The following is an 11,580-nucleotide window of genomic DNA, read 5'->3' on the forward strand; positions in this document are numbered from 1 at the left end:
CCCACACTATTCTTTGACCGCGCACGTATGCGCGAGTGTATATATGCGTGTCTGCATGCATGCCTGCGTGCGTACGTGCGTGTGTGCGTGTGTAGCGCGGAAAGGCATTCACCCTCGAATACGTCGTCTACGACGATCCCTTCGTAATGCGCATACGGCATAGATTGACTGTCAAGTCCAGGGAATGAATAGGAAATTGCATGGATGGGGAGAACAATAGCTTACGGGAGATAATCTTTATCGCGTAATGTTTCCAATATTTTCGCGCCGAGTTCTCTGCTCGTTAAAAAAGGAGCATCCATGTCGATTGTACCCTTCGACGAGAATCGTAGCGAAGTAGTCGAACGTATTTAGAATACTTTCCGCTGTTTAGTCTAGACGTTTATCTTCGTCACGGGCGATAGACATGTTTTTAGCTGCGTAATCTCGTGTATTTTCTAAACTAAACGGCGATATCTGAGAGACAAGAATAAAAAGATTTAGATATTTAAGTACAGCGCGTTACGCAGACTATGAAAATTAGGATGGTATAGCGGTGAAAACATTAATCACATCATATATATTAAGGCGTCGTATTTCTCAGACCTCATACATCAACCAATTTTAATGGCCGTACAGATTCACATACGAAGATTTGTTGTTTCAGTGGCACGGTTAGTTTAAGTCTATCATTAATTTTGCTATGACAAGTACCAGCAGGAAATTTATTACCTGGCGTGCCTTTGTGAGTGCGGATGTTTTTCTACGTAATGATGAAGCCCTGAGTGAGATTATTTATAAACCATGATTAAACTCTCCATGCCAAAGTCGTGCGAAAAAACTTTGAAACATTAAACAGTCCACGCGCGCGCACGTTCACCAGAGTCACGGACAACGTTTCCTGTCAGTCAACCTTTCCTCGATGCATAATTTACTCCAATTCTTAGTTCAGGTGTCCACGTGTCGTTTATATTGGACGACGCGAGGAACGCGCGTCGATATAATATCGTCCATGATACCACACATATTAATATTCGATCGTGGGGGCACCGCGGAGATGAGACGAGCTCTCGCTGGATATACTTAATCCTGAAAGACGAAACGTGCGACTTACGAGCGCGTGGCGACGTCCGCTATAATTTATAACGCCGGGGCCCGGCAACAAGAGCAGCCAGAAATGACCACCCAGTGGCAAGGTAAAGGATGTTCAGTCATAACATCTGATGAAGCGAAACATTAACGAGGCAATATATCAGTCGGCTCTTATAGACGCAAGCGTGGGCGGTATCTCGGGCATCACTCACAGAGGTACGGGCACGAAATGAAATGTGAAAGAAGTAATTCCACACGGGATCTATCGGCTCTCTTCATCGTACCGATAAGACATTTCTTATGTTATTCGCGGCCCAGGAGTTCGCAAGGAAGTAATCGTTGAGATTGTCGAATCACGAATTTTCCCCTTCACAGCTTTACCCTTATCAATGCACGTAAACGCGTGCCTTATCAATCGTTATATAACACAGTTGCTACAAATATTTACGACAATCGCGAGTTAGTTTCCGTTACAATGTCTTGCCTGGTCAGATTTTGTGACTGCAGATGTTGACAAATTTTGGCGAAACATTGCGATTTGCGCCATCTTGCTCCGAAAGAAGTGCAAGTTGCTCTATAATGGTAAAAAGGAGGCGGAGGCATTTTGCCACGTACGCAGTGAGCAGTTACCATCGAGTTCTGCTATATGATGCATGTATATTCATCCTTAGGGATTATCCCACCATTCAAGCTGGAATAAAAATGGTATAACCATTTCGCTCGATACTACTCCGGAAGGACAAATAAACGAATGCATGGATATTTAAAACGACGCGCCAAGGTACTATTCCACGCGCAGTGAAACGTTTTACCGGAATAATTTCCAGTAATTGACTCTGGTATTTTTCCGCGGTATGTTTCTGGTAAATTGCAGCTGCTCGATAGTCGAATCGCCAATTTGGCGATACCGGTACGATGATAAACAGTCACCTCGACAGAATTCTATACCGCGACTGCTTGCCGTCGTCGTCCGATATGCATTATTCGTCGCGGTATTCCGTAACGTGGGGAATCTTAACGCGGCGTGTTGCTGGCTTCTATTCCGTTGATAGAAGAAGCCGGTCTTGAGCCAGCGTTATAAATAATCGTGCTGTTTGTACGGCCGCGGACGGCGCCATAAGTCGGCGCAGAAAAATACGAGCAACCACGACGGACGGCCGCGATGGGAAGAAACACCATTACTCATTGGTTTAAACTTAAACTCAGCTTCAAAGAGCTAATGAGTTCGGCATATCGGTAACGGTCATACTTGATGTATCCTTCTTGAGAATTGCCTGCGGATATATCATGATTACGTGATAAAGATAATTAATACTTGCGGCTATAATAATATCGCGATCTTAACAAGCGTTATTCATGTCGACGCTACGTATACGTAGACTATAAAACTTTTTTTTTATATTAAAATTGCGCAAATCTTCTTAATTAAAGACGCGCATTATTGATTGATTCAAAATATAAGTTTAGAGATGAATTTCAGTAAAAAGAATATCGAAAATACAGTGCATTTTGTTAGGCCAGTAATTTAACGTAAACACGTATTCCTTCTATCGGAATAAGTGGAATGATAATGACCGAATAGATCATTCAGCGAGGGCAAATTGCGCGCGCTGGAATTGCAGGTTGGTACGCACAAAGCGCATAACTCGTCAATCACCCGTGTGCGGTTTTAAAGATCCCGGCGTCTCTGGAGCGCACCGAATAAAGAGAGGGACGGTAAATCTGTCGGGGAAGATATGAGCAGTCACGGCGCGGCAGCACCGTGCGGTCGCCCATTATTCATTGGCTTAAGCCGAGCACCGAACAGCTAATGAGGCCGACATACCGGCGTGTCCGCGGCGATCATAGCCTGGTGGACAGGCATAATAATCCGGCAGAGATTGCCGATCGGCGAAACGTCTGTCGGCGTGGCACGGTAGCCGCAGATGTAGACTCGATATGGCCAGCGCCGAGAGTGCTGTGCCGGGGCGACGGCGACCGGGGAGTGAGATGAGAGAGACCATTCCTGGAAGCCGTTAACTACGTCGTCGCGTCCTGACGCATGTACCGATCCGTGTACGCGCTGCCGATTAAGGCCGCCACACGTCAGCCTGATCGATCGCCGAGAAACGGGCCGCGATCTATGCCGCCGTACCGCGGCCGAACCGCTGCCGAGTCTCGCCGATTACGGCGGGATGTGCAATCGCGCGCGAATTGCTTCTCTCTCTCTCTCTCTCTCTCTCTCTCTCTCTTTGCACTCGTTGCTGTCGTTTTATCCGTCAAAAAGGACTACTGCTCGCGGAAAGACGACAAAACGGACACAGCTGTTCTTCGTAACCCGTTGAGTTAGAAATAATAGCAACGCGAACATTTGTCACGTAAAGTAACGATGTAGGAAGTTGTATTTTTTTTCTTTTCCGCAACGCCAAACGCGTTATCAAGTCCGTCCCTAATCGGTCGTGGCGTATCCACGATACGACGTGACGGCGCGCTCGCTATAGTTAGGTGGCGATAACCATACGTCAAGCCTCGAGTTAGGGTCGGCTCGGAAGGTGAAATACGCGTCACGATCAATCGTCGTGAAATTGCAAGTTTTCTAAAATTTTTTCCGGGGGCCATCATGGCGAGAATATACGGCCCGGTGATCTCGGGCTACGTGGTGGTGAAAGGGGTAAGACGTGTGTGGCAGGCGCATTTTACGACCGCGTTTCCCATCGAGCACCCTAGGCGAGCGAGAGCCAGCGCAAGAGCTAGCAAACATATCTTTCCTGAGACGAGTTCGGACGATCATTTTCTGTGAGCATCCTGCTGTTGCGCGCGAGACGTCTGCCATTTCATCTGTCAGGAAGGCAGTCTTCGGTTTTATACACATAGACTCCACATCATTATGGCATTCTACGTCTAGTGAGCAAAATAATGCATAATGGAGCGTGTCTCAGGAGCTTTCGTTTCCTCGCGGTGGATTCGCCTGTCGCTACGAACGCTATATACATATTTCTGCAATATATTTCTCCCGATTATTTTTCTCGGTCGAAATTTCATTTACAAAGGCGAATCACGCGATAGAAAAGCAAAGTTTAACGTTACGCGGGGAGAAAATATTAGCGTAATCGATGTCTTCGCCTTCGTTTACGATACGATCGCGTAATACATTATTGCTTCGTTACTCACGTCTGTTCACATGCCGTTGTCACAAAGGGCGAGTGCGATGAATGATATAAAACGGCACTATACACATGTTCTACTACACTGCATATTTCATTCGCCTCTTACACGACCCGACATATCGATCGCGTCGCGAGATATGTTGAGTTACTTGTGCAAAAGTCGTTTCAGTTTCTCGCCCTATAAATCGGAACGAGTACATCTCAATCTTCGCAAAAAGTACGGTGTAATATAAAGTTCGTTACAACGTAATCTTTTGTAAACTCTACAGTACCTATATCCTCCTCCTCTTCTAAAAAGGGCATCTCATCGATAAATTGAATCTATCGAAATATCGTTGTCGCTTTTCCGCGATGCCAATTGATTCTCTCTCTCTGCGTTTACTTCGTGAGCGGCTATCATTGCGGAGATCGCGTGTTTTTACATTTCATGTATATATTGTTGATGGTTAAGTGTGTAGTGTAATGACATATGTAATAAATACTGTTTGGTATCAGTTATACATCTAAAAAGACTTTTCTTTATTTATTGAACATTTAAAATTGTTTCTCAGGGCACGTGTTATGGAACTGTTCAGAATGGATTCTGATCGGAATTATTTAATTATTTCCAAGAGATATTTTTATTGTGTTTTGTATAGAAAATAGAATAATTTCGATTGGATTCTATTCCGAACAATTCCATTATAAGTGTCTAGATAAGTTCTACAAAAAGCGGCTGTCGTGGCATATTTTGACAGTTGTGTGGTTGTGTGGTTAATAGTGTAATAATAACAGTGAAATATTTAAAGCTAAATAGCGCGCGCGTAGCGCACGTCTATGACTTCTAGTTTTATAAATTTTAGAAACTTACGTTAGGACGTTCAGTAGAATAATGAATATTTTTCGTTAAAATTGACGCTTTTTAATACTTACGGCGAATGCGATCGCGCGAGTTTGCATATTTTTCGTTTTCATTGTTATAAACATTTGTACTGGAATATTCTGATATATTTTTGTTGCAAGACATTATAATAATGTTTGAAGATATTACAGCAAAACGATGAGACACGAATGAAAATATGATAATCCGAGTCACTCCTCGTCGTCGAGTTAATCCTTTTCTTAATTGCATTATCGTTATATGTATGTTATATCGTGATATTATTATACATTGTTACATATTACAGTATAAATCGTGCGCTAATAAATAAATCGTTATTGTGCGAATTTGATTTGCCAAACGTAACCATCAACCATTTATGCGGCACATGAAAGTCGCAGCCACTTCATACTCTAACAAATAAATAAATATATTGTTAAATATGGGAAGATGTAAACGTTGAAGATAGGACAGTAGGATGAGATTGGATAGGGCAATAGAAGATCACTGTTTTCTTGAAACAAATTTGATGGTACATTGTGGTATATTGTCGATACGCATTTGGAGAGGTCCACACAAATTTTCAAATGGCTCTGTCGCCTGGAGATCCGCATTCTTATTCGAGACCAGGTATGTTAATTACGTAATTAATTATATAAGTATATTATTAAATCATTAACATTTATTTTCGTTATGTTTTCTCAAAAAAATAAAACACTGATATTGGCTAATTATAAGTTTATCAGCATTGAAAGGCGATGCTGTCGTTCGTATCTCCAAGTTTATAAATAATCCACAATTTTTTTTCAAATTATGTCATTGTTTCACTGTAATATGCTAATTGTTTCTTTAAGGTAGTTCGGTCGTGAACGACTTTTGCCAAAAGTGATAGGTTTTATTTTTTATATCGAAAGAAGGAACTCTCCTGAATCTATTAAGCCCAGAAAGAAGATAATTCACCGTCCCGTTCTCAAGATATTTAATTTCAAAATTAAGTGATTTTAACATTGGTCTAATAGGAAAAGAGATATTTTCCTATGAATAACACGAGTTTGCGAAAAATCTTTTGCCAAAAATGTCCGAACAATATATATCGATAGAAAGAGGACACTGTGAGGAAGCCTATATAGTTGAAGGTGAACACGATCCACCGTACAGTTTTTTTTTTAATTAATAATTAAAGTTTGGTTTCCGGTGCTCAAGCGCTGATTTTCACAACTCGAACGTGGCGACGTGGCAACGCCGCACGCTGGGATCGTCGGCGTAAGGTTAGGTGCACGTTAGGTGTGAGTGAGCGCAAAAGACAAACAAGTGTACCAACCGCACGAACTGTTTGGCGTTGCCAAGTCGCTGCCCTCATCTCGTACATGAGGGCAGCAAGGAAAATTGTTTATGTAAAAAATTACATGTACCTTGTGGCGAAATTACTGTACTTCAGTAAATCGCCATAATAACGCAATAATTCAATCGAAATAATCTCCGAAGTAGAGCACTCAAGAGTTGGCACAAGTTGAAAATTAGTCAAGCGACGCATTAACACACACTTCATTTTAATCTATTTCAGGCAAAATATTATTCTACAACGTAAAAATTACTTACTAATGGTCTTTTTACTTCGTTACGAAGCTTTGCGACGCGTTATTCTATTTTTTTTTTAATTATATAAATGATTCGATAAAAAAATCATAAACATTGCTTTGACTTCGGCCCTTTACGACCGAACTACCTTAAATACAAAAAATATACGTCAAACATTTCATAACACTCTTGCAATTTCTCTACTAAAAACTATCCTGTAGGGTTCTAAAATTATATTTGTAATTGTAATGTATTATTTTCTTGTCACGTACTTCTTATAAAATGGAAGTTTTAATCGACCCCCGTAGGGTTACAATTCTCATCTATCACTACCCTTCTCCTCTCACTTAACCCTTTGGACCAACGGCTTAACGTCTCTTCCCGAAAGACGGAGCCCAGTTTGCTCCGCACAAGAGTCTTTCTCGCACGGAGGACGCAGCTTTTGGAAAATAAATTCCATGTTTACGTGTTCAAGTGGATTCGAACCTGGTTTCTTAGATTACGAGTCTGGCGCTCTACCACACTGCCGCCTTCTTGTCACGTACTTATAATTATTATTTATATATTGCCTTGTTAAGTATTTAAATATTACATTTTAATTGCTATAAATTGTTATTTATTAGACCTCACTGCTGTGACTCATATTCGCTTGAAATTATCAATGAATTTTTATCGTAAAGTTCTTAAGGGCAAGGCAATCTTGACAATAGACAAGACAACGTTGTGTGACGAAGTAGTTAGTAAACATTTTCTTTTAATTTAAGTATATTTCAGTTTATCATTAATATGTAATATCAAGCGGTAATTTAGCGTCACACACCTTTCTACTGGGATAAGTTTAGAAAATACTAATACACATTATGATTAATTTTGGCAGATTATTAAAATACCTAACGTGGATAGTACAGGTGGAATGAGAGTTAGTAATAAGTAAGTATAGAATATGTTTGACAAACACATAGATTTTTGAAATTATTGATACAAATATTTTATATTTTATATATATGACGATATCGTATTTTCAGACATAAAATTCAAATTAAATATGAAACAAATTCAAATTCTCCTGCATTGTATTGGCTAAAACTTGATAAAACTTCCAATGGTACACATCCCCTCTTAATATCTACCAGCAAGGTGAATTATAAAAAAATAATTAATATCTCCTGTATTAATGTGTATTGTACTCACAAATCAATATTTTCAGCTTACATGTACCAGAGCTATATTTCCCTGCCAGGATACACCATCACGCAAAATCACATTCGATTCAGAGGTAAGAATTTAAACACAGTATGCATTTCATAATTATTTGTAAGCACAGTAATGTCTGATTGATTGATATTGATATTATTAATAAAAGTAATAAAACGTCAAAGTGTGAAAAGTATAATATATGTTAGAGAGGAAAATGTGAGCATATAAAATTGCAATTATAATTTTATAGTTTTTATATTTACTGCTTTAACTATTTATACAGAATGGTTTTCCTATTCAATTTTTATTGATGTTTACTTTACATTTTTTAGATTTATGTACCAATGGGTTTCAACGCTATGACGCCTGGGTTTTTTAAAAGAGAAGTTTATGAAAATAACCGAGTTATATACATATTTTCTGTAACACCAAACATACCATCGTATGCGATGTATATTATAGTAGGTTCACTAGAAGAGGTGAAAATACTCGGAAGGTGTGCGCATGTAAGCTGTAACTTGTGAACTGAAAAGAAATATCTTCATCAGAATATAATGGCTGTTAATAAAATTATGGACATTCTGTATATCATCAACGAACAGTTGCATCGTATCTCGGGTAATATGTCAACCTAATTTATCATTTCAGTTATATGTATATTGTATATGTTTATGTTCATATGCACTTTCTTTTATAAGGAACTGTCAATCTTATTCCTTTTAACATATGTATGCTTCCACCAAATATGCCGGAATTCATCCAACTAAAATATTTAGTTTGATATATTCAACTAAACATTAGTTGGTTTAACTAAACATTGTTGAATTAACTAATTCTTGATTTAAAAAATGTTGATGGATGACATAAATAAACTATAAAATGACTATACCTCTCTTAGTACAACTTAATAATTGTTGAATCAACTATTGAATCAACTATCGGATCAACAACTATACAAATTTAGTCCGTACAATACATTTTTTTTCTCAGTGTAATACCATCCCTAATAGCCTAGTAAAATGACAAAATTTGGAAAAAATATACTGACTGGACTGAAACTTTGTAAACAGGCTTGTTTTAGGGTACTATTTAACATATTAAAAGTCCCCACGTATAGACGCTACGTTGCGGGCAGGGGAGGGTCCAAAAGGTCCAAAAAATCAGTTTTTCGCAAATAACTCGGAAAATATCAACTTTACGAAAATTTATGTAGATATCAAAATTGTAGCTTACAAAATTCTGCACAATTTCATTTTCTATTCAAGTCTGTACGACCAAATGGAGCAAAAATAGAATTTTTTAAACATCGGTAGTTTTGCGACACAACGAAAACGCGTATGCGCGTCGCGCATTTTTAGCTAATATCTCGAAAATGGACTCTCGAATCGAAAAATGTTTTAAATAAAAGTTGTAAAGAATCTAATTACGAACAATTTCGTTTTTTATTCATTTCTGTACGGTCCAAATTCGATGGGTTATTAATTAAAAGATAATTTTACTTTATGTTGATAGTAGATGTTTTGCATGTAAAAATCAGTATTAACTCTGAAAGTATAGGTCGTACACATATAGTATGTATAATGAAAGTTAAAGAGAATATGCATAAATTTATTTTGGTAAAGATAGCTTAAAGTTAAGAGCAAAAAACATGAAAAAATGTCATTTTTAGTGCATTTTGGAAAATAAATTTTTCTAATTGGTTGGAGGCAGTAATGTTATGTATTTTTCTTGAAGATATTTTAATTATCTTTAAAATGAGACGTCGTAAACCTTTTTTCATTGAAACGTTAATAATTTACAGGCGTTTAAATATTGAAGAAAAAAAATCAATTTTTGTTAAATTAACATTTTAGTCCAAAAATATATGGATAATAATTTTTCAAAAATTTATTTTACCTTGTTTTCATTACTTCATATGTATATAAACGTGCTAGAGTAGTATAAGTCCTTCGCAAAGTATGTTTTATTTAAAAAAAAAGTTCATGAATATTGCTGTATTTTTAATAAATTGTGGAAAAATTGCATTATCATTCCTTTTTTTGTAAATATCTCCGTTTCTATTAACTTTACAAAAAAACTTTAAGAGACCGAAATTAAAGCTGACAAAATTTCCTATAAAATAGAGTTTATGGCATGTAATTTTGAATGCATCGTGATGGGAAACTGGCGTTTCAAAAGACAGGTAAGTTTACGTATGTAGCAGATCATCACTATGAGTCGCCTAAAATGATGAAAAAACGTGTCCTTAACAATTTTTCTGTACTTATTGAAGTGTCAGAAGTTATTCTTTTTCAGGGGTTTTTCCGAATCGTTTGGTACTAAGCCGATTTTTTTAAGACCGATAGTACTGTACGTAGGTATTAAAGATTGAGAAGAGTCTGAAGCCGGTATGCGGCAAACACTTTACGACTCGTTTTATTTAAAAAATCATAACTCACGAACAAATTGACGAAGGTTAATGATCAAACATGCAAATTAAAGCTAAAAGTAGTGCGAATGAGAAAAAAAATATGAGATAATTATTAATTAAATAAGAATACTTAATTTCGTCGCCGTAAATTTGGTAATTTTTAAATGGTACAGAAGGACTTTAAGGACTTAAAGAATGCTAGAAAAAGAATTTCTGAATAAGAAAAATTGAATTTGAAGTGTGACAGATATTTTTTATGTAAAAAAATCAATTTTTTTTTATAATCGTAGCTCCTCCCCACTTCTTCCACCTGCCTCTGAGCCATAATTGTCTTCTGTGGAATGTCAAATTTTTTTTTAACGACAATAATATTTTAAATAGGGAAGACCAGGACTAACTCGACATCGGGGCAAACTTGACACTAGACTTTTTGCTAATTTAAATCTGTCGTAGAAACTTGCCTTTCCTACTGTAAATGCGTCTTTATGTGCCAGTATTATCAACGGGATTTGATGACATTCTGAGTTATGGTGTAATTTTTAGCGCGACATAAGCGTTTTTGATGGTAAAAAGTAATTTTTCTGATCTCTCGAAAATTTCTACTTTTTCATCCAGCTTGAGATGAAAGATGAGCTTAAGATGATCTGATCTCTGTGCTAATTGCAACAGAACGACTGCCTAAATATGTTCGTATCTGACGAAATGAGCGATTCCGAATCGGATGAAGACTATTCAAATAGTGCAAATAAAGAAGAAGAAGAAGAAGAAGAAGACTAACAACTAATTTCCATCGTATCTCTTCTATGGCGGTTATAAATTATTTAAAAATTCATATTTCCTCAATTTTTCACTGTACAGAAATGAATAAAACACGAAATTATTTGTAATTAGATTCTCTACAACTTTTATTTAAAACATTTTTCGATTCGAGAGTCCATTTTCGAGATATTAGCGAAAAATGCGCAACGCGCGTACACATTTTCGTTGCGTCGCAAAATTACCGGTGTTTAAAAAAACTCTATCTCTGTTCTATTTGGTCGTACAGACTTGAATAAAAAACAAAATTGTGCGGAATTTTGTAAGCTACAATTTTGATATCTGCATCAATTTTCGTAAAGTTGATATTTTCCGAGTTATTTGCAAAAAACTGATTTTTTGGACCTTTTAGACCCTCCCCTGCCTGCAACGTAGCGTCTACACGTGGGGACTTTTAATATGTTAAATAATATCCTAAAACAAGCCTGTTTACAAAGTTTCAGCTCAGTCAGTATTATTTTCTCCAAATCGACAAATTTTGAGTTATTTTACTGGGCTATAAG

The 11,580-nt window shown here is 37.4% G+C and overlaps 1 protein-coding gene across 2 annotated transcripts; it reads left to right on the forward strand.

The window, feature by feature from the left end:
- The first annotated feature begins 602 nt into the window (after positions 1-602).
- On the forward strand, positions 603-11,203 carry LOC143907466 (leukotriene A-4 hydrolase-like). 2 transcript variants are annotated; one of them, XM_077424283.1, is made up of 5 exons: positions 603-7,390; positions 7,532-7,584; positions 7,680-7,791; positions 7,862-7,930; positions 8,184-11,203. In XM_077424283.1, the coding sequence occupies exons 1-5, from the start codon at positions 7,316-7,318 to the stop codon at positions 8,373-8,375; spliced, it is 501 nt and encodes a 166-aa protein (XP_077280409.1). In that variant the 5' UTR covers positions 603-7,315; the 3' UTR covers positions 8,376-11,203. The 2 variants fall into 2 exon arrangements, with proteins under 2 accessions (XP_077280409.1, XP_077280410.1); XM_077424284.1 differs by lacking the exon at positions 7,680-7,791.
- The last annotated feature ends 377 nt before the right edge of the window (positions 11,204-11,580 follow it).

The sequence above is a fragment of the Temnothorax americanus genome, unplaced genomic scaffold, assembly GCF_048541705.1.
Source record: "Temnothorax americanus isolate GAGA-0224 unplaced genomic scaffold, ASM4854170v1 Scaffold81, whole genome shotgun sequence".
Classification (NCBI taxonomy): Eukaryota; Metazoa; Arthropoda; class Insecta; order Hymenoptera; family Formicidae; genus Temnothorax; species Temnothorax americanus.